Source organism: Gadus morhua, chromosome 9 (assembly GCF_902167405.1).
Source record: "Gadus morhua chromosome 9, gadMor3.0, whole genome shotgun sequence".
Taxonomy (NCBI): Eukaryota; Metazoa; Chordata; class Actinopteri; order Gadiformes; family Gadidae; genus Gadus; species Gadus morhua.
The window spans coordinates 4,723,679-4,746,970 of NC_044056.1; the positions used below are offsets into that span (position 1 = coordinate 4,723,679).

The 23,292-nt window shown below is 45.9% G+C and overlaps 1 protein-coding gene across 2 annotated transcripts; it reads right to left on the bottom strand.

Moving 5' to 3' along the window:
- Positions 1–1,719: 1,719 nt before the first annotated feature.
- Positions 1,720–22,458, bottom strand: ptpn9a (protein tyrosine phosphatase non-receptor type 9a). 2 transcript variants are annotated; one of them, XM_030366666.1, is made up of 13 exons: positions 21,937–22,458; positions 15,743–15,886; positions 12,390–12,479; positions 10,373–10,497; positions 9,802–9,907; positions 9,442–9,552; positions 8,088–8,410; positions 7,111–7,198; positions 6,595–6,664; positions 6,071–6,149; positions 5,363–5,513; positions 3,084–3,291; positions 1,720–2,728 (listed from the first exon to the last, which is right to left on the bottom strand). In XM_030366666.1, exons 1-13 carry the CDS (start codon positions 22,018–22,020, stop codon positions 2,538–2,540), a joined length of 1,770 nt encoding a protein of 589 aa, XP_030222526.1. In that variant the 5' UTR covers positions 22,021–22,458; the 3' UTR covers positions 1,720–2,537. The 2 variants fall into 2 exon arrangements, with proteins under 2 accessions (XP_030222526.1, XP_030222527.1); XM_030366667.1 differs by lacking the exons at positions 15,743–15,886; positions 21,937–22,458 and adding an exon at positions 13,554–15,589.
- Between the last annotated feature and the right edge of the window lie 834 nt (positions 22,459–23,292).

Below are 23,292 nucleotides of genomic sequence, written 5' to 3' on the forward strand. Positions count from 1 at the left end.
ATTCTTGGCTTGCTAAAACCACTGCTTTCTTTTGAATGTTTGATGACTGACTTAAGCTATTTTAAGTGTTTCTAATAATCCATATTTTCACCCATTGAAAGAAATGAGATAGTTTTAGCCACAACTCATGGTATTTATGTTGAATATGTAGTATAAATTCCAATATAGTCATTCAACTGAAAACTGTAGGCAATGACAACCACATACAGACGTTGACAAAGTGGTTTAATACAGAATAGCTTGATTCAATAAACAGACTAATTGTAAATGCAATACAACAGAACGAATATAAAATTAATGTAAATCGTATAGCCTGAATAACTGTATGAAAACAGCCGCTGAATAGAATATAAAAATAAAACCAGGCACGCATTGTGTCCATAATTGAAAAAGAACAATAAGTGTCCATGAAAGATGTCAAGACTCCCTAAGCTTCACTACAACCAAATTCAATATGAATTCTGTAGTAAAGAACACATTCTTTCATCCAAATAAAAAATGCTGAACAGTTTTAAATATATATATATATATTTTGTATATATACTATAAATCAATACAAGATACAGGGATCAGATAAAAGCAACTTTGTAACTACAACACATTTATAAGGATATTAATTATAAAAAAAAAAAGACATGTATGACACAATGTTTTTCATTCATGTGGCAGATAATCCACACACGCACACACACTGAAGTCAAAAAACGGCCCATAGAATGTTATTCACACACAGTCTGTTAGAGTTAATCTCAAATAGAATACTCATCCCAGGATCACTGCCAAACTTATGAATGAATCCGGTCTTTAAAGCATTCCACTGATAACAGACATTAGGGACTAATCTCAAAGAGGATTGGTTATTTCAAAGTGCTAATACGTGACTTGGGTATAACGACGGAAGAAGAAAAGTTATCTATTGCACTACATGTGGTTTGGTAACAGGTGACTGGCAGACATGGGCTTTTAGGACACTGCTGGGTGGACCACTCGGTGTGTGTGTGTGTGTGTGTGTGTGTGTGTGTGTGTGTGTGTGTGTGTGTGTGTGTGTGTGTGTGTGTGTGTGTGTGTGTGTGTGTGTGTGTGTGTGTGTGTGTGTGTGTGTGTGTGTGTGTGTGTGTGTCAATACAAATCCGAGAGTCTCACATTACAAAGACACAGCTAGAAGACAATAAAAACAACATGGAGTGTACTGCATTGGAGTAGAAGGACTGAGCAGACGCCATCCAACAACTGGCTTTCTGCGGATGGACTGAAGAGGGAAAGCAGAGTTAATAGACAGGGGCCATTTCCAGGGAACCGCCTGGGGTGGCACGCGCCCTCCAAAAATCGTGATTGGCCACCTCAACTAAATCTGGCAGTTGATAGGACTTGAAATGATCAATCGCAATAAGTCCGAAAACGCTGTAACACAATGCTTTTTAACACCCTAGTTTACCGTTTGATTAATTGGATGTGATTTCTCATCTGCCCCGTCTCCACACCGTTCCACAAAGTTAGTGTTGAGATCTGGTGGCCCCACCCCCCATGAGGTAGCCCCACCCCCCATGAGGTAGCCCCACCCCCCATGAGGTAGCCCCACCCCCCATGAGGTTGCCCCACCCCCCATGAGGTAGCCCCACCCCCCATGTGGTCACCGCTCCTGGGCCATCCCTACTAAAAGACTGGACACGCCGCAGTTAATAGAAAGCAGTTAGCTATCCCCTGCATAGTTTGTTTTTAAAAATCGCATAATAAGTTCAAAAGTTGATATAGTTACGCCATTTAGGAGCACACATTCTAGGGGCTGCGCCTGCTTACTTCTTCAACCAACCATTTTTTTGTCTGTACTGACAATCAGAGACAGTGAATAAAACAAGATTATGATAGAAAAAAATGGTATACAGCAATAATGGAAAACAGGAATGATGACCAATAAGCCCTTGGATCAACTGATTATTCGGATGTAAGGAATTGTGAGCTGGACCGATTCATTTTTTCAGCACTGGATTCAGCAGTACTATTGGTGTGAGTCAAAGCTAGCTTGCGGTGCCTACTATACATTCATCCTTACTTTAAAACATCAGCATCAACCGTGTAGCTCTTATGGAAAAACTGCAGTGGGAAGAGAGAGAGAAAGAGGCAAAGTTGTTCCTCTCTCGGCGGCAGTATGGTACTCTTACTATGTGGTTATTGTAGGCTCCTAAACACTAAGCTGTAGCACACATCTATGAGCACTGTACTCTTCACTCAGAGCAGCCTGAATGCAACAGAGGAGATCGGTTTGTCTACCACAGCACACGAATAACTGGTTTGTCAGGAAACACGGAATAAAGAATGAACATTATTGTTATTGACCGGCTAAGTTGTTGCTTGCTACATCGGTAAATGTCAAAAATAAATGTTAGATTCCCTCACGCCGGCCCTCCCCTCCTTCTTCGTCTGGCTGTCGAACTATCTTCCAAAAAGAAAAAAGAAAAAAAAAGAAGCACGGACTGCATCAATTTGTCCAGGTGGATGCTGGGAAACCGCGGGATTGGTTGGGGGTCGGCAGAAGAGGCTCACTGATTGGCCGGCAGCAGGCCTCGCCGCTGGGCGTGTTCCAGGATGGCGTTGTGGCAGAAGAAGTACTGGTCTGGGGTCTGGATGCTGAAGGCCCTCTGGCTCCTCATGCGGCGCACCGTCTGCCGCACGTTGAGCGTGCCGATGTCCTGCAGCTGGGACAGGCAGATGTCCAGGGCACAGAACGTACCTGGAGGAGCACAGCAGGTGCACGTCCATCACAACGTCATACAATGATACATTTAGTCGGTGTCAACACTATTTAGGCCCAATCCCATTTCTACCCCTTACCCCTTCCCCTTACCCCTCCCCCATGTCTTGAAGGGGTAAGGGGAAGGGGTAAGGGGAAGGGGTAGGAATGGGATTGGGCTTTAATGTGTGAAAAGGTGTTGTCTACGTCTTGGCCTACCCTAACATTAATGTTCCACAAGGTGTACGTGATCCGCAGAAGAAGGGGAAGAAGTCAAACTGTGCAGTGTGCGTAAAGTGTGTAGCAAGTGTCTGTGTGTGTGTGTGTTGTTGACACCGCCGTAGAGAACACTCACCCGTCCTCCCGATCCCCGCGCTACAGTGGACCACCACGGGGGGCCCCAGTGGGTGTCCGGCCCACTGGGGGCCCAAACTCTTCACCACGGCCTTCTGCTGCCTCTTCACGGCCCCCAGGAAGTCGATGAGAGTCACGGCCGAGGTGGGCACCCCGTAGTCTGGCCAGCTCAGGTACTGGAAGTGACTGAGCTGCCTCTGTTCACACGTCTGGGGGAGGGGGGGAGGTGGGGGGGGGGGGGAGGCACAAAGAACCAGGATAAGGGCAAAGCAACCAAGAAAATACACAACTAAAACTGGGCTGGCGGGCTAGTGAAGCGGTGAATTCAGAATCTTTACCAGATTTGCGCGAGTGTAGGCTTGTTCTCCTCATGTGTAATTCACTTTGGATCTCCTAAAGGGCTAAATATAAATGGTTTGATTCCCAGCCAGAAGGTTATGGGTTAGATTCCCAGAGTTCTGAGACTACCTGTAGTTATCCTAGACACATAGCCCTTACTTGCTCCTCAATGAAAGGTATGGGCGACTCTCTGCAAGTCACTTTGGATAAAAGCATCAGCAAAAATTCTTCAGATTCGGGTAAAATAATTTCTGATCGAATGCATTGATTCTTGAATACAATTTGCACTGTCCATGTGTATGGAAACATTGACCTGGCTATCCGTATGAACATGACACTTGTTGACAAAATGCCACGCAGTCAAAAAAAGGTCATCTATTGTATCGAAGAAAAGGTCCCCGAATTGCTTCCATCATGGACCTGATAAGAACCTATTGGGTAACGGGTTTTGAGGTTGAAACCACTTTCTGAATTTGTTTACTTGCTGTTCCATGATAAGTGCACTATTTTCATCCAATCAGAAAGAGTGTCTGTAATACCTTTGTTTGAACAGAGGTTCTGGTGTCCTGCGGTTACGGATGTTAGCATTGGAATAATGCCAGGTGTTAGCATTCTTTACACCTAGTGCCTTCAGTGTACATACTGCAATTACAAACGTACATGTGCGTGTGTGTGTAACTGTCCCATTAAATAACTAAGTTCATCCCATTCAAATAATTTGGTTAGTTAAAGTATTTTGGGTTTTAATAAATAATACAGCCCTAAATGGGAAGGATTGATTAGTTAAGGTTATGTCCCCACTACGGCAGATAAAAGGTGTATAACAATCTTATTTTCTTTCCTGCTTTGTGCTTCCGATCTGCACTAGGTTTTCATTCTAAGGAGAAAAGATGGTGGATGAATCCTTCAGCGTTGATATTGCATTATGAAAACCCTTGATAATTATTAGAATTTTGTTTATAAAAAGCTAGTATGGTATCTACGGAAGCCGAGAACGGCCATCGATTATTTTATTTTTTTATGCACTGTTATCTCGTGATAACGACTTATTATCTCGTTATCTCGATATAACAAAGATCGTTTTCTCGTGATAACGAGATATTTTTTCCCCTTCGTTTTCTCGTGATAACGAGATAATCCCTGTTTTCTCGTGATAACGAGATGTTTTTTTCTTAAATGTCGAGGACTAATCTGAAAGCCATCTCTTACAGAAAGGCACAATGCAATTTCTGCCTGTGTTAGACCTTGGTTGAAGTAGGTCCTGATGCGTTGATCAATAATGTGATCTGCCATTTTCACCTCCCTGGGACACACCTGGATCAGACAGTGGAAGCTCTCGTAGGCTGAAATCAGCACGATCACATTAACCAGCGCCAAAAGTCTGTCTGTTATATCGAGATAACGAGATAATTAATTCGTTATCACGAGAAAACGACCTTTGCTATATCGAGAAAACGAGATAATTAATTCGTTATCACGAGAAAACGACCTTTGTTATATCGAGAAAACGAGATAATTAATTCGTTATCACGAGAAAACGACCTTTGTTATATCGAGAAAACGAGATAATAAGTCGTTATCACGAGATAACAGTGCATAAAAAAATAAATAATCGATGGCCGTTCTCGGCTTCCGTAGGTATCCAAGTATATTTTAAAAACGTAATTGTTCTGCCATAGTGTGGGCACGTAAACGGTATCGTTTTTAAAAATTCATAAAAACTAAAATTTTGTTGTTTTTCCATTAAGTGTGGATATGGGCCTTGGTTGGACCGTCGCAGGTCACTCCCCCCCCCCCCCAGTAAGGGACTGGTCTGAGTGTGTAAAGGACTGGTCTGAGTGGGTAAGGGACTGGTCTGAGTGGGTGAGGGACTGGTCTGAGTGGGTGAGGGACTGGTCTGAGTGGGTGAGGGACTGGTCTGAGTGGGTGGTGCTACCCCACCTCGGTGTTGTGCAGCTCCAGGGAGATGTGGTTGTAGTGGGGGTGGTGGTCCACCCTCTGGTTGACCACCGCCATGTGGCCGTACACCTCCTGGCCCCCCTCTTCCAGCGGCCAGTACTGCCCACACTTCTGCCGCCCGCCCTCGTCCGTCCTGTGGAGAAAATTATATATTTGGATACGTTAAAAAAATAAAAAATATATATAGTTATATAGATATTATAATGAATAAAAATGTTATTAATAATAATTATTATTACTAAGGGATCTTAATTACAATGAGTTACGGGGAAGGGGTTGCATTAAATAAGTGTAATCTTCTTCCCACTTCTTTTCTAACATGTTACAATTATCAAGTATTTGTCATTCAGGTATCTAATTATGCTTTCTATTTTGTGTGAAATCATTATGTTTTTGTATGATATTTCTGTTTTTCTTTTCCATGTTCGATATACATTTTCGCAGATGAAAGATAGAATGGAAGAATAACTAAGACCATAAAAATGTAATTGAGACCAGGGTAGGATAGAGGTGGATGCTTTGGTGCTGCGTGATAAGCCATTTAACAAAGTGTGTGGTTGTGTCTAGTCTAGGATGGAAGAGTCCACCCCAATGGCATGCGTTTACATTTGACATTGTTTAACCCATCGGTCGAAGCACAGCTCGAAGGACCAACAATATGTTTTTAAAATACATCCTTGGTCGTCCTACCTTGTAGTCATGACGATGACGAGTACATTCTGCTCCCAGATCATCCTCCAGAAATCACCGTAGGTCTTTTCTAGTGGACCTGGATGGAACAACACAACGTTTCATTGTTTTCGACGGACTTGCAGAGTAAGACTGTAACCAACAGGGGTTCTGAACAAAAGTTCTTATTGTAACGTGTTACGTAATCTAGTTTCGGTTTCGTTGTAAGAGGATCACTGAGCATGCCATCTCCGGAACTGGTTTTAAATGGTCAAGAGACCCAAAACCATTGCCTTCTATTCAACTTTGTGTAGTCAAGGATGATTGGTTTAGGCGGTCTTAGTAAAGCCTGATTGGACAAAGTCGTCTTACTCAAAGCTGATTGAATGAGGGTGGTCACATTGCGCAAACAATGCTCAAACAATGCTCCCGTTCAATTGGCTGATTTGCTTGCTGAGCCACGATAAGCCCTGCACTGCTGAAACCAATTTCATCAAGGCACCCAACCCTCGGTTCATTATGAAAGGTGACAGTTGTATTCGTACCTTGAGTACCGATGTATGCATTCTTCTGTTTGTAGCCATCCATGAAGCTGGCGTTGATGTAGTCCGATCTCTGGCAGAGACACAATGTTGGCACAAATTCAATAACTTATAAACCCATGAAACCGTGAAAGTGGCATGGCAATCTACGCCTCAAAAGTAAGTGAACCGATGCATCCTGTTCAATCTGTGGGTCCGATTATATTCATCTTTATTAATGTCAAGCATTTGGTCATGGAAATGGAATGACTCAATAAAGTTACAATAAGAGCAAAAATGTATAATAAGTCAATAAACATTACTTTCTGAAGAACAAATGAAAGAACTATTTATATATAGTATAATTTATACACAATTTATTTACAAGTCCTAAAACATTGGTTTAGGTATCGATAGCCCAAAAGCACTGCAACAGTAAATTGTGATCCTCGAGTGCATCAATATTTGATAAGGGTGCCAGTCTGGAGCGCAGCAGAGCCGTGGTGACTCTGGTGAGTAATAACCCCTCACGGTACTAACCTCACTCCTTCGGGCTTGTAAACGCACTCTGGTCTGGTCCAGGCAAAGCACGTCGCCATAGCGATTCCGCTCCTGATTGCAGGCAGCTCTGTTCGGAACAAGAAAATAGGGAAATGATCAGACAAGAAATGGTTGTGCTGACCCAATTCAGCCACCAAATACATTTTATTTGTATAGTGCAATTTAGGGGACTCAAAAAGACATTTGCGGATTAAAGAACATAAGCCACAGAAAAAGAGAATACCCAAAAATTGGATTAGCAACCAAATCTGCCCACTGCGAGTTATTCAAACCCACCTGGCGTCGGGAAGGCCAAACTAATTTCCCTTGCCCAAATTGTCAAAGAATAATTAAACAAAGAGAGGTCACGAGAGGTCAAGTCCCGTGAACAAACATCCCGCCCTGGTCGTGTCACGCTGCGAGGTCATGCGTGGGTGACACGGGTTACAGTCAACTACTATTGACTGATCATCTACTACAAGTCAATAAGCGGACATTCACCAAGCACCGTGTAACATAGTGCTGTAAAAAAAACAAACAGTCTGTTTGAATTCGACTGCCGAGTTCAAAATGTTTTGGACCGAATTTTGGTGGACCGGAATCTTTGCGGGGGGGGGGGGGCATCTATCTAGCCAGCTATCTAGCCAGCTATCTAGCCAGCTATCTAGCCAGCTATCTAGCCAGCTATCTAGCCAGCTTTCTAGCCAGCTTTCTAGCCAGCTTTCTAGCCATCTATCAGGGCATGTGTGCCTCACATGCGCCGTGACTCACATGCGGAGTCACGGCTGCCTCATCATTATCATCATCATTATCATCATCATTAGGGAAAAGTGCCGTAAATCAGCTTTGGCTAGAAATACTACGACGCAAACAACGTATGACTTGTCTATTTTTCTGTATCTGTCCCTGTTCAAAAAAAAACTTTAATAAATCACACAGACCCCCCCCCCCCCTCCCTCCCTCCCCAAAGAGCTTACAGTGCGCAGTGGAAGGTCCCGGCCGGGGGGTCGTTGCGGATCTCCTCGTACTCCTGGTGGATGCCCAGCCGCTGCAGACGGCCCAGGTGGGCCAGCAGGTCCGGGGGCCTCATGGCGTCAGGCCCCGGGGCCGCGCAGTGGACGGAGGTCTCGTCCAGGGGGAGGCCCACCAGCTCGTCCACGGGGTCCACGCGGCCGTTCTGCCCCGCCAGCAGCTGCTGGTTCCAGCTGTAGGCGTCCAGGGGCAGCAAGCCGCCCAGGTGCTGGGGCAGACAGTCCCTGGGGAGGTGCTGCCGCAGCTCCGGCATCCGGACCATCTGGACCTGGGGGGGGGGGGGGGGGGGGGGGGGGAGAGGTTGGGTCAGGGGGCTGGAGTGGGGGTGTCACAGCAACTAGTACTAGACTACAAGAGATTGCTTCTTTTTTTTTTTTTTTTAACAACAAAATAAGTACACTAATTATGTATTTTTATCCAATGTGAGTGGGAGTAGATTTTTTTTCCTGCTGCATTTCTGAGAGTGACGTCAATGGGGTGCCTGGTTGGAGGGGGTCGAGACCCGCGAGTTGTGATGCCGTTATGCGTTTGACATTATGCAGTGCTTAATTTTCCTAAAACACACCAGCACCAAATTTTGAGTCAATAATTTGAAAAAAATGTATCGTACTTTCTGTAGCACAAATAGTCCAGACATTTTGCCGATTTGAATTATCATCGAGCTGTTGGACAATTCAGAACTGATCGGATATAACTCCATTTAGTTAAGTAATATGCAAGGAATAATCACCAAGAGGCCGGGCAATAAACAGTTTGATATGCCCGGCTCGTGGACGGCTTACCGGTAACCTTCCACGAGCCGGGCATTTCAAACTGTTTATTGCCCTGCCTTGAGGTGATTATTCCGTTTATTCTACTTCGCGCCGGCCAACATAATAAAACAATTCAAATACTTTAATAATTAGCCTTTTTTTTATTGCATGCTTATTAAATGTATACTCTGTTTAAGTTCATCTCCCTCAAAAAGTAGTTCCCTTTAGAACTACGGTGAATAACGTTAGCTCAGCTGTAGGTAACTTGTTTCTTTAGCAACCACACAAGGCTGGATCTGATCACTAGTTTAATAACGTAGTTGCTACATTCGTATCAAGTCAGCTTTAATGACGATCGATCAAACATGCACTCCTTGGTTTATTTTTTACAATGGACCTCATGTTTGAAATGTATGTGATAGAAAACGATACAAGCAGCAAGTAGAACCGACAAGTCAGCGGGCAATATGCCGGATTAATGCACCCCTCCCAGCCAATCAAAATCGAGCATTCTTAAATGAGTAGAATAAATATTTTTAATTCTTACCCTCTCTCTCAACTTCTCCTTGAGCAGCAGGCTCAGCAGGTTGTAGGGCACACGGAACCACACGGGGGCGCCAACGATCAGAACCTTTTTTAGCCTAGCCGGGAACGCCCCCTGGTGGCCAGAGAGAGCAGAGCAATTAACAACGTTAGAAAAAAATTGTTTTCCCAATCAAACAGTAAAAAAAAAAAGCTGTTCTTGGACAAGAACTAGATACTGATAAGTGTTTATAATACTTAGAAATGTGTTTATTTTGAGATAATATCAACGCTTATGACAACGCATCAAGGTCATTGACACTCTGGAATGGGCCAAGCAGCCAAATCAACAGATGGTTTCTTTGTATAAACAGCTGTTGCAAACCTTCAGTAAATTGAGGATCTTCTTGCTGAGGTCCAGCTCAAAGTTTGTATAGTTGGAGCCGGCCATGTCATAGATGAACACCAGGCCGTTTCTCTGGGTCTCGAAGCTGTGGCGGAGAAAGACCATGTTCAAAATGGGTTCACCATGGTCCTGGGTCAAATGTAATCTTTTTAATGGTGGTAGAAAACAATTGGTAAATAATAGAATTCACACAATTGCGTTTTTTCAAATAAACACAAATCACTAACACTTAATAACGGTGAATTAATTAACATTAGCTAATGCCATAATATGGATAAACGAACCTTTGATTCACAGTTTACTAATGTGTCTACTAGTAATTTACAAATGGTGTTCATTTTGAATAACATTTATGCATCATTTAATAGCGTTAGTGTTGGGCTTAACACTAACACACTTATCTTAACCCCTATGTTTCTGCTTTATAAAAACGCTAAGTACAGCACTGACGTTAATCCTCAACCCTTATTGTAAAGTATCACAAAGAAAACCTCAATCCATTTCAATCCAAGTTTAAAGCCCGTATGTCTCTGGCGGTCTTGGTCCTCACCTCTCCACGGCTCGGTCCAGCAGGTAGAAGAGGGCCTGCAGCACCACGTGGTTCCCCGTCTTGTTGGGGTGGTGGAGCTTGGCCGTGTACAGGGCGATGGAGGCTCCCGACGGGTCCCGTACGCTCTGGGACGCCAAGGGGGGGGGAAGAGAGAGAGAGAGAGAGAGAGAGAGAGAGAGAGAGAGAGAGAGAGAGAGAGAGAGAGAGAGAGAGAGAGAGAGAGAGAGAGAGAGAGAGAGAGAGAGAGAGAGAGAGAGAGAGAGAGAGAGAGAGAGAGAGAGAGAGAGAGAGAGAGAGAGAGAGAGAGAGAGAGAGAGAGAGAGAGAGAGAGAGAGAGAGAGAGAGAGAGAGAGAGAGAGAGAGAGAGAGAGACACGGTGAGCCTGTGGTCCAGCTGCAGGTCAAACCGATGGGTCTGGTACAACTCATTTAAGCAATGGGCCTCTAGTCAAAAGCAGGCTTCTTTTATTGATTCAATGCGATCGGGAGGGGCGAATTTCTAGAGGAACACTGTGATATTACTATGATATATCCTAAGCGTCTTAGAGTACCATATTAAGCGCTATATACATTTCATTTATTATTATTATTACTGAATATAGCCTAACTGACAGTGTATTTGCAGCATTTGGACCTTTAGAATAACAGCCAATAAAATAATTGTAACTTGCCGCTGCAGAGTGGTGTGCAAAATGTTCACATATCAAAGTGTGCACATATGTGTTCCCGAAGTTGAAAACCCCACACAATAAAAGCAATAATGAAATAGTAAAGCAACGGCCACAAGGGGGCGCTTTGGGTCAGTTTTCTGGCCACTGGCGGGTTTCCAGAAAGGGGGCCGTCTCGACAGTTCAGCAGGAGGGGCATCTACAGCGAGAGACACGGCTTCCATTAACCCTCGCCTGGCCACCATCTCGTCTCGTCTCAGACAAGTTCAGCGGCTGGCCAGATGGCGTCCAACAAAATGTCTTGCTTGCTTTTACAGAACCCCTAACCGCCAGCCAAGACGGGGCATTTTCCGGAAACCTACCCTTTGTAAGCAAGCAAGCCCCGTGTTTGTGCGCGTTGGTGTGCGTGTGTTCTCTGGCACGGACACTAAAAATACCTCAGACAGGATGTGAGGCTGCAGGAGTGTGACGTCAGACTAGAGGATGTGCAGAACCAGTGGCTCTGGTTCCGCACGGGGGGGGGAGGGGGGGGGGGGTTATTACAGGGGGTAAACAATAGCCTGTAGCTTTTTTGGTTCCTGACATGGAACTTTCCCTAGGAAGAACAAACCAATTTCCCAGAATCAAAACGTATTCACATAACATTGATAGGCCTCCCTTTTTTTATTTTTATACCTGTATTACTATATCTTAAGAGTTTATTGGGGATAACTTTGAAGAATAGCTGAAAGACGGATTACAAAATGGAAGGTTAACCATCAAGTCTCATCGACACGGTGCAAGCCTGCTCCCCATTCACTCATTTAAATGAATGAGTTCTGGAAACTTCTCAGACACTGGACAACTGGAACCAATTCGCAGGCCAGACTTTCCATGTACGAGCTCCCCGGCCGTTTCCCTACGGTCCGCAGAGTCCCTCCCCGTCTTCACAAAACATCCGACGACCCAACTCTTCCCAGAACCAAACCCATCAATTCTCCCGAGCATCTCCGCGTCGAATGGAGAACGGCTCTCCTTGTGTCGTGATGCACTAACCCCTCCTACGCCTTTTGCAATCTCCTCTCGGGGGGAAAAAACAAACAAAAAACAACAACGCTAAACCCGACGCGCTGCTTCCTAGAACTGCAACCATCCGTAGCGTGCGTGCGTACGTGCGTGCGTGTTCAGACACACCGCACTCCCATTTCTGCAGCCACGCTCCGATATCGATCGCATCGGGCGCTCGCTCCTTCACGGCCAGGCCTTTTATCCAAAGTGGCTGTGGGTGAAAGCCTCTGCTGCCGCGCGGACCCCCTGTGAAGGCAGAGCGCGGGGCCGGGCGGGGCGGGGCCGGGGGGGGGGGGCACTCACCAGCACGGTGAACTTCCCGCTGAGGAGCTCGGAGCGCAGAGGTTCCTCCTGAGGCTGGAGCCGGACGATGCCCTCCTTCAGCCGCGTCTCCTGGGGAGAGAGGGAGGGGCTGTTAAGGAGGAGGCCGGGGGGGGGGAGAGGCAGGGGCTGTTGAGGCTAGGTCAGGGGGGGGAGAGAAGGAGGCCTTAACCTCTGGGTACCCCTCTTACTGTACTAAGCTTGAGGCCTAACCTTAGGCCCAATCCCATTTCTACCCCTTACCCCTTACCCCTTCCCCTTACCCCTTCAAAACAAGGGGGAGGGGTAAGGGGAAGGGGTAAGGGGTAGAAATGGGATTGGGCCTTAACCTCGGGGCACCCCTCTTACTGTACTAAGCCTGAGGCCTAACCTCGGGGTACCCCTCTTACTGTACTAAGCCTGAGGCCTAACCTCGGGGTACCCCTCTTACTGTACTAAGCCTGAGGCCTAACCTCGGGGTACCCCTCTTACTGTACTAAGCCTGAGGCCTAACCTTAACCTCGGGGTACCCCTCTTACTGTATTCACTGCGAGATGCGTTTGATAAAGCTGCTGGCTGAATGACCAAATAGTTAAAGCGGTACTGCGGTTTGCCATTCTCTGAATGACTCATTAACTATTGCGAGAACTGAAATGTTTCTATTTTATGCAAGTTTTGCTTTTCCAAGATTTCCTCATCACACAGAAAACCCTTTCGAAGGAAACCTTATACGGAGCCTGTCAAAGCACCAGCGCTACCACACACATGCTGCGACCTAGTCCTACTTGAAGTTGACCTTCTGCCTAACACGTTTTTTAAGCTGGCATCAGCTAGTTCCTGTTTCTGAGAAATCTCTGACTTTAATGTTTCCTCGAAAAAATATGGTACTTGCACGGGACCTTTAACCTCCTGCTGACTTAGCACACTTTCAGGGCGTTTATCAACATTGCAGATTAAGACTTTTCAAATTAGCTTTGGATGAAAGGGAGTCTGCTAAAAGCCCTAAATGCAAATCGTTCCATGCACGGATGATTTTCAGGTCGTCTTGAGCGGGTAATCTGAATATTTGGTCATTTTAAAGCTGGCTCTATGGTTTAAGTTAAGTTTCTATAAGTATTTAAGTTACGGTTGGTGTTTAAAGGTTCACTGTACGGACCCGATTCTTACTGTTAATGAGCACACACACAATCTCCTCCGAAACACAACTCTCAGCTTCATCTCCGGTACATCTGAAGAGTTTCCGTCTCTGTAAGTCTATGAACTGGGACCGGTTCACTCCATGTCCTTGAGGGAACTCATAAGGGGAGAGGGAGTAAAACTTCATAAGTAAACAGGGATTTCCATGAGGCACTACCTTCACAGTTTCATGTGGAAACGACTCCTCTAAAATCTAGATGCGTGTTCTCTCGTATGAGCAGCACGTTGCATTTCCTCCTATAAAAATGTTCCCACTTAATAAAGAAAGGTATAGCGGCACATTATCCCACCAGCCTCGTTTGTTGTGGCGCTGCCGAGGGAGAAGAATTTGGCCGGAAAGTTTCCGGTCTCCTGCCCGTGTGTGCACGAGAGCGCATGAGTACAGACCGCATTGCCGGTAGCCTCGTGAGCAGCAGCTTTATACTTTGCAGGGCTTTAGAGACGTTTTAAACACCCCTTGCAGTTTATTTTAACTCCAGACTTTAATGTTCGAATGGCCTCTGAAGGGTGCGACTCTTAAATTCAAGCTTCATTTAATGAGAGGGAGAGTCGAACCGAACGAGACTGCCTACCGGCAGCGCACGCACACTCCGGACTGAAAGTCAGCCAATGTTTTCAAAAAGTTGAATAGATAATCACACTAGGTTAGATGTGAGCTTATGTTAATCCTCCATATGTACCGTGTGACTCCGACCAAAAATGATCATGGAAACAAATTGTGACCTAGTGCAGGAAATCTGTTGTTCCAACGCCGTCTTTATACCACGATCTAGGCCCCACATGTCAACCAAAGCAGGCCCATCTCTTCAGATTACATTCCGGTTTCTTCAGATGAAACGGGCGGTAAAGTGTAACGATTGTGTTTCGGTTTTGAAGGCCTTCAATATGCGATAAACACAGATCATCGAGTTGCTGGTCATCGAATCACAGAGTCCTTATTATTATGGACGCCTCGTCCATAATGGAGGAGCAATCTGAAGTCAACCGGTAGACTCGGCCCGATGCAAGGGTGGAATTGAATTGATACTTTATTTGGTTCAGTTAGGGTTCTCAATGGACTTGGTCAGGCAAACCAAACCAGGGTTCACTCGGAAGCGGGCCAAGCGGACCGAGTTAGTCGGCACAAGAGTTGGATTGAGCATTCACACCACCCCATACTAGCCATACTACTGGAAGAAACACATCAGGGTTTGATTCAAACAAACAGCTCAGGTGTGAAAGCCTCTTTAGAGCTCATGATCATGTGTGCTATGCACGATAAAATTAAATACTGGTATAGATGGAAATAAGATCCTACATATTGATCTGGATAAGTGATGTCCTAATTACATTTCCTTAAGGGCAGGCTGGTGGTACGGGTGTTTGACTCCCAGCTGAAAGGTTTCCCGGCCCTATGTTAACGGTCTACCCATAGTCCTCCTCAATAAGGCAGGTATGCTAACCTCTACATTGGTCTCTTAATGACGCATATCGCCACGGTAAAAGTTGGATAAAAGCGTCTGCTGAATAAATTAATAATTTCTTCAAAACTATTCAGTTATCTGGACAAATTGAGAAAGCGTCCCTTCTCCAATGCCCCCGGGTGCATATGCTAGCGTCCGTTCATGTGTGGGTTGGAGCGTGACTGCAGCGCCTTGAGCCTTCGGTGGGGCATCTGCTTGAAACATCATGCTAACACTCAAAGTGAAAGAAAAAAATAAAAAAAGGGAAAAAACCCTAAAAAAACCCTGATGTTGCGTAAACAGGAATGCGACCAACGTCACGTAGCTCGGGGGGAATTCTACGGACAGAGCTTCCATGTGCTGCCCTCTGCGATGACCCGCATCTGGTCCCAGTTTAGGAACCCAACAAAAAAAAAAAAAAGTCTAAAGCCAGAGTGTGTATAAAAAGGGCAATTCATCACGGCTCACGTCGTGAGATCCTCGGCGGATCTCTCTCATTAGTCGACGGATGTGAAACGATACGCTTTATATAGCAGCGGAAGATCAAACCAATGTACACGATGACATTCTCTGGATGCAGGGCTTGGACGTTTGCCATTGTTGTCTGTGAGGGGTGGGGTGGGGTGGGGTGGGGGGGGGGGGGGCTGAGGAGATGTACATCATCAAGTAAAGACCATTGTGGTATACACAGTGTGCGTGCGTGTGCACTGTGCGTACCCTGTAGTTGTGGAACAGCTCTATGGCCCGGAGGACATCAAACTTGCGGGCCATGAGAAACTTGACGGCCAACTCCCAGGACAGAGGAGACACTCCATGTTGGCTGGTCCACTCGTTGATCTCTTCCAGGAACTGTTTGGTAGCCTAGGGGGGGGGGGGGGAAACACACGTACGAATGAAGCCAAGCGGATGTGACACAGGAAGTGCAGACGCAGTGCGCGATGACCTCATGCCATTATTGGCGTCGGTACCACGTATCTGTGACGCGTTCGGTGTTTTACTGCTGATTTCACCATGGTGCTGTGGTGTTACTCAGTTTTTTGTCAAATACTACAGCTTCATGCGATGTTCCTGTGAAGACGTTCATCGTGACCCCGCCGTCGCTGTGTGAATGCGTGTGTGAATGTTAAATGTGAGGGAATATTCTAAATCGCTTTGAGTGGCCAATAGGTTACAAAAGCGCTATATATATAGAGCAGTCCTGCCTGTGAAGGAACATGAGCGCCTACCCCTATCATTAAGGAATAAATAGTGGTTGGGATGTTTACAGTTACTTCCTACCTAAACTCTAAACATTGCAACTTGATGGATCCATTCGGCTTGCACAGTTGACTCTCATTTCCACATCATTAATAAACGAGTTATTGGGTAGTAAAGATCTGCGATAGTCAGTATCGCAGAACCACACTGAAAATAGCCATCTTAAAACCAAGAAACAATACAAAACCTACTCGACAAGTACCCACTTCAACACATCCCTTCACCCAAATAACTTTCAAGTCCCAAAGCCGAGCCCTTGTGTCCAGGCCTCGGTACACATGACGTGGTCAAGTCCGGTCTAAACTCGACCGACAGCCTCGTGTCCAATGTCGCTCCTAATAAAACCGGCGAAGATAGAGAACCAAAGCACTACCAAAACACAGCCCCCCCCCCCCATGCAAAAGACCTCCACACAGTGTAGCGCCACGGAGCCGAGGTCCCCATATGCCATTCAGTCATTACACAGATGACTATCAAAGTCAGTAGCCCATTACCGGGCCAGGACCTTGTGTTCCACATCTTGGAGGGATTATCAACCCCTCCAAGATGGCCGATGCTGGTTCCCGAACAACAGGAGGTTTCATTTTACTTGCACGTCTTTCTCTTCCCCACTTCCTCCCCCGCCCCCCCGCCCCCCTCCAGACATTAGCAACGTAATTAGTGATGCCAGATGAAAGTAGAAGTTTTGGTTGACGTTTTCATTGAGAAAGTGCAAATAGCTGCTAGTGTGCATGACACTGCAAATACAAATACATATGAACTACATATACTATGCCTGTATCTTTAGAGGGCTTCCGGTATTCTGTACGCACCTCTTTTAGCCACCCCCCCCCCCCCCAGTCAACACCCCTCAGTGAATCATCAAGAGATGATCGAATAGAAGAGCCAGTGAAAGCTCACGCTCACAACAGAGGGAGGAGAAGAAAAAAAACACTTCCGATCTCTGAGTGAGCACAGGGGGTTTGGGGGGGGGGGGGGGGGGGTGCACGTGGAGGGATGAGAGACAGGGGGGGGGGGGAGGAGGAGGAGGGGGGAGGGAGGGAGGGCAGAGGAGTTGGGAGGGAGAGGGGAGGGGAGAGGAGGAGGGAGAATGTGGGCGTGTGACGCGGAGGAAGTCAGGTCCCTGAGAGGGTGCAGGTCTTCAGGAATACAAGACGATCAGTGATGGGCCCCGGGCCCAGGGCAGACAGGACGCCACTGTCTCTCCACAGGAAGGCCCCGGGCCTGCCAGACAACAGGGGCCTCTGCGGGCCCTTTAGTATGCACAGGGTGTGTTCCCAGATCCGCTCCTGCCTCGCTGTCACCCGCCGCGGTCGGAAGGGCAATAAATAAATTAACTAAATGTTGGCCGTCTTCTTTCGAGTGAGTGAGTGAGTGAGTGAGTGAGTGTGTGTGCAAGTGTGTGTGCGATTGTTTGAGTGAGTGTGTGAGTGAGTGTGTGAGTGAGTGTGTGCGAGTGTGTGTGCGAGTGTGTGTGTCTTGCTTGGGCTACCCTTTCAAAAAGGCTATCAAGATGAAGAGGAATGCGCACATTTAAAAGATGAAAAACATAAAACAACTCATTTGATCCTGTCTCATTGCGGGCTTTAAAGTTATTCGGTCTTGATCACATTGATTGAAGACGACAATAGTTATTGTGGCACGGAGCTGGTGGTCTGGGGCTTGTTTCCTTTCTGTTATTTAATTACACTTCAGTGGGGTCTTCTTAAAAACGCAGCCACAGAAACAGAAGATAAAGAAGCCGTTGTTAATAAAAAAAAAGAAAAAAAAGACTGAAAGTTTGGGCCATAAAGGTCAGCGTTGTGCTCCCGGAGGCCGGCTGAGGTCAGTTCTGGTCACGGGCGTTGTTCAGCAGAGCTACAAAATAACGATTTGAAAAACAATCATTATCCTTCCCCGAAACTAAACGTGGGAGGTCAGTCCGTCATGGTGACCTCACTTTGAAAGGTGGAGCAGTGAGTGACTAGAACCTTCCGGTCAACATAGAAATGCCAACGCGAATCAAAATGCCGATGGGGAATGTCAATGAATGGCCAGGTGAAGTGATAACTTTGATTACACAGTCAGTCAGATCGCACACGCCTTGCCCCTGAAACGTGTTCCGTGTTCAAACAGCAGCAGCTGGTGGATGTCTGAGACTACGGTCTCTGAACACGTTTATCCCTACACTAGCCCCGCCCCTTCCTGCCATCCCACAGTCACCAGGTGCACTCTGCAATCTCATGGGTCCATTGACAAGGGTCCGATTTTGAGGCCCTTTTAAGGAGAACAGACGGTTACAACAACCTGCCGCCCTGCTCAAGTCAGCCGTCCGACCCTCCAGGGAGTGAAGCCCCTGAAAGAGAGAGGGGTTTAAGTGGCTGCCGGTGGGGTTTATTTTGATGACAGCGGTGGTGAAGACATGCAGGCCAGAAAGCGACTTTCGCTGAATCGGATACATAAATATTTATCTGGCTGCTTCATATTTTCTCTACAGCGGGGGCCGTATTCACTCAAACACAAAGTAATCCATTATGCATTCCCAAACTACTTGGGTCTCGTTTACACGGCTCCGCAAAGACAGAAGGGTTCTGGTAAATATGACCGACTGGTCTGCTTTAAAACATGAGACAGCACTTGTCCTGGCTGACTTTCTGTGTGTGTTTGCATGCACGTCATGTGTGTGTGTGTGTGTGTGTGTGTGTGTGTGTGTGTGTGTGTGTGTGTGTTCACAGACATTCAGACATACAACAGTGAGCCATTGTGTCGAAAAAAGGGTGAACACCCAATATGCTGTTTGTCAATGTATTTGCATACATTTCCTGGTGGGTGTGATGTTGGTATCTTAACGCTGGTTTCATGTGTAGAATTGCCTGAAAACCCGGTTACAGCGTTTACATGACGAGGTTCAACGGATACGGATCGCTTTTCTATGCATCATAACCGGGTTTCCCCCCCCTGGCGAGAAACCAGCTTGTCTTTCCCGGGTGCATGTGTACGTACATGTTGACAGGATGCTGTTACATAAATGGTATTGGCGCTGCCGTCGCAGTCATTTCCATGCACTTGAGGTTGTTAGGCAATGCCTGCCAGAACGTCAAGTAAGCGATATCTGTCCCCGTGTTGAAACTAGATGAGCCAGTTAGATAAGAGCTTGTGTCCGATGTATGCCATTTGGATAGGATTAATTTACTTTATCCGAATGTAAAGTAGAAAATCCTTGACGTAACAACGTAGCACTCCAAAAATACTCTTAGGAATGTTACAAACACCTTTCAGGGTCTGATAGGCTACAGAATACCTTTTTGTGCTTACAGAGAAGAGAGATGAATTTCTATCCAGCTTTTACAGTTTTATATCTTGGCACACACACCTTGTATTAAATGACACACCATGACACACCGTTACACAATAGACTACACCATTATTGTGCAGGCCCGTTTGAGGAAACTGAGACATTCCTAGTTTACGATGAGATGAAAAGGCCAGATGACACACACACACACACACACACACACACACACACACACACACACACACACACACACACACACACACACACACACACACACACACACACACACACACACACACACACACACACACACACACACACACACTAAGCTATAACCAAACGCATACCATCAATGTATTACTATGTCCCATCATTGATTGGCAAAGATAAGACCCACACATTGGCAACTGCATGAAGCTGAATTTGAAAGCTTCCACTGTATCCTCCACATGTAGGTCATCATCAGTGAGTGAGTTCAGTAATAAACGCTATGTCCAAATACCTTTAAGGACTCCAGTGATGTATGGATTGATGTCACAAAGTATAAGTTGATGAAAGTTTTAACACCTTGTTTATATAGCAAACAAAGAGCCCAACCACGCTCGGCACATTCGACTAAAGTGGTTCTAGCCAACCCTAACCTTAGCCTCCGGTCCTTTGGATTAATGACGGACACAAACCAAGACACCAGCCAAGCCGCCCAAGCTACCCACCAGAATGCATCACCTGGTTGGCTGATCTACATCTGGGTGGGAAAAACCTCCTACTCGCATTGTCATTTAAAACGTTACAACTACAGTACAGGAGTCATGGAGTGCGGTTGTGATTAAAATGGCCTCCTGCTCGGCTCCTGACAGAAGGTCAGAAGGGACCGGCCTTTGATTACTGATGCCATGCCGATCTGTTCACAACAATGGGGCCGCCGTTGCCAAGTGACAACTCACTTCAGCTCAGTGCCCGGTCAGTCCAGCTGGCACGAGTCAATACCACAAACAGGAAGTCAATGATGATGTCTCTCTCACTCTCTCCCTCAACATCCCTTACTTTTATGTTGTCCTTCTGGTTTTGTTCCATTCCGTTTAAGTCAAACATTGCCCTTTTTTTCAATATGAAAGACTACATGGGTACGCGGCCCACACATGCCTACTTGTTGTGTCCACACACAATTATTTCAACAGCTGCTTTTAGAAATAAGTTTTCCAGTCCACCATTCTTTCCGAGGCTCCCGAGAGGGGGGGACACACACACACACACACACACACACACACACACACACACACACACACACACACACACACACACACACACACACACACACACACACACACACACACACACACACACACACACACACAGGAAATGAAGGAGCCAGATAAGGCTTTCTGCGTTGTGAGGCGAGATGATGCAGGCATTCAGGAAAACAAGATTGCAACAAGGCTTTAGTGAATAGTGTCATCAGCAGAGAGAAAAGGGATGCCATAATTAGTAGCTTACAAATCATCATCTTAAAAAGAGACGCACAAAAGTCGTCCGGCCCAGATTGCTCATAACACTAATGTATTTGCTGGCTGTTTCTGATACATCCACGTTGTTCTATGAACCAGGTGCCTATAGGCATGGCACAAACATTGGACATATGCTCTATAAACAGCCTATGGACGTTACAGTACAGTTAGGCAGGCACTAATGGTCAGTGGTGTCCTATTGGGTTTGGGAAATAGTTTGTAGCAAGGGGGGTGGGGAATATAATGTAATGGAATCACATACATACATACATACATACATACATACATACATACATACATACATACATACATACATAACGACACCAACACATGTGTTTGTGGAAAATGTGTAAAGGCTATAGCAGGCCAAAGCATTCCACATGCAATTAAAATGCATCATCATTTAACATATGAGTCTGCATATAGCAGCATATCCCTTTAGGCTGCTTCCTATCCTTCTACCAAATATAACCACAATTCAGGACGAACAGTATGGAACAATCGTTGAACGCATTATACAATGAGTATGCCTATGCATAACACTCATTCACGTCTGCAATTAATGTTTTACATTCGTGGGGGAGGAATGTAAAGACAGTCGCACCCGTGGCCTGTTTCGCAACAGTCCACGCACAACACGAGAACCCCAGTGATGTAACACGCAACAATGGGCCAGTAATCGATGGGATAACCTGCTTTACCTGCGACAATATGTGTAGCGTGTAGCGATTAGCCATTTAACCATTGCAAGGAGATCCCGAGTCGCAGCCGTAGCCATGCGCAACGCACAGCCCCCAATACAAACACATAGGCCTTCGGTTTCAGACGTATGACAAGAAATAAGGGTAGCGATAAAGGGATAAAGAAAGGCATACCTGTTCTTCCTCCGCTGTTAAACTCGCTGCCATCATTTTTTTCTCGGATCTCAGCACACCTTGGTCAAGATGTGCCCCTCTCATGAACCGATCAAGGCGACGTAGATGAGTTTTCCTCGTGTCGTGAGGGCTTTTCAGGGGTTGTCCTTTGACGCTAAATAGTCAGCATTTCAAAAGGGTCCCGGAGAAGCTGGACATTTATTTCCCAATGAGTGTTATAACGCTGTATGGTTGTTGGACACAGATGCATTTAGTCCTTAAGCTACCTTACAAACTTAAAGAATTAAAAAAAGGAAAAAAAAGTCAAAAATTCTCGGCCAAATTCGCCAATGGGAAAGGACTTGATGCGCGAATAGCCAAAGGATACAGTACTGGGAACTTCACTACAGTCTACTTGCTTTTCGTATCCGACCACAGGCCTATGGATAATTGAGTCATCCATGCCATGAGTTGCAAGTTTTATCCCTAAACGTCGCCTTTATATTGTGAAGGGTAGCAGAAAAAACATCGGATGGGTTCGTATTCGGGGTGATGGCCTGCCCCCTGGCGGTCACAGTACGGCATGACAAACTCACGACATCCGCCTCCATTCATAAAAACGGCGAGTCGAATGAGGCACCAATCGTCTCACGAACACGAAAGACAGCCCATCCCACTCCAGGGGTACACTTTCACATTCTTTACAGCATTTTTTTATGGCTCAGACTGATTATTTTTGGAATACGCCTTAAACATCCCGTCAGCAGTAGGAGCACACAGCAAGTTGTATTTGTCCAACTTTATATAAAAAACTATTGGCACACAGCTTTCGCCCAATCCCCACGAAACACGCAATCCAGAAGGATTGGGATGATAGTGGGGCATCAGAACATGTTCACCAGAAGATCGTGGAAGAGGGTGTGTGGGAAATGAGTGGCAACATAGAAGCGCTGTTTTCTAAATAGAAAGAACAATCGATTTCCTGTTCACTCTGTTGGGGACGACGTGATTGGATAAACCCCCAGGGGCTACATTGATATGTGTTTTCTATTGCCCTGTGTGTCTTTTAAAAGCGCTCCTAATTTTGGATCAATGACATCAAATATCCCAACGGCTATGGATTTCCCTGGAAGGGAAATTTATTTCAGTAATCTCAAAGAATTCCAATGATTAGGGCTACTGTGAAGGAAAGTAAGGCGACCATGCCGAAAATATCACGTCATCAGCGGTTATAAACAACAAATGGTACAGCTTTTTCTGAACAGTTTAACTGAAACAAACCTTGACCAAGAAGGCTCCTATTTCATTTAACTGAATATATGCTGGCGAGGCACAGGAGAGAAAGCAGCTCTTCTGCCTTCTCTGACGGGGTGTTCT

Coding starts and splice junctions, on each gene's coding strand:
- ptpn9a (XM_030366666.1), bottom strand. CDS start 22,020: ATGAGAGGGGCACATCTTGACCAAGGTGTGCTGAGATCCGAGAAAAAA. Junction 9,908..10,372: donor CTGGACCGAGCCGTGGAGAG/GTGAGGACCAAG, acceptor TCTCCGCCACAG/CTTCGAGACCCAGAGAAACG. Junction 6,665..7,110: donor TACAAGCCCGAAGGAGTGAG/GTTAGTACCGTG, acceptor TGTCTCTGCCAG/AGATCGGACTACATCAACGC.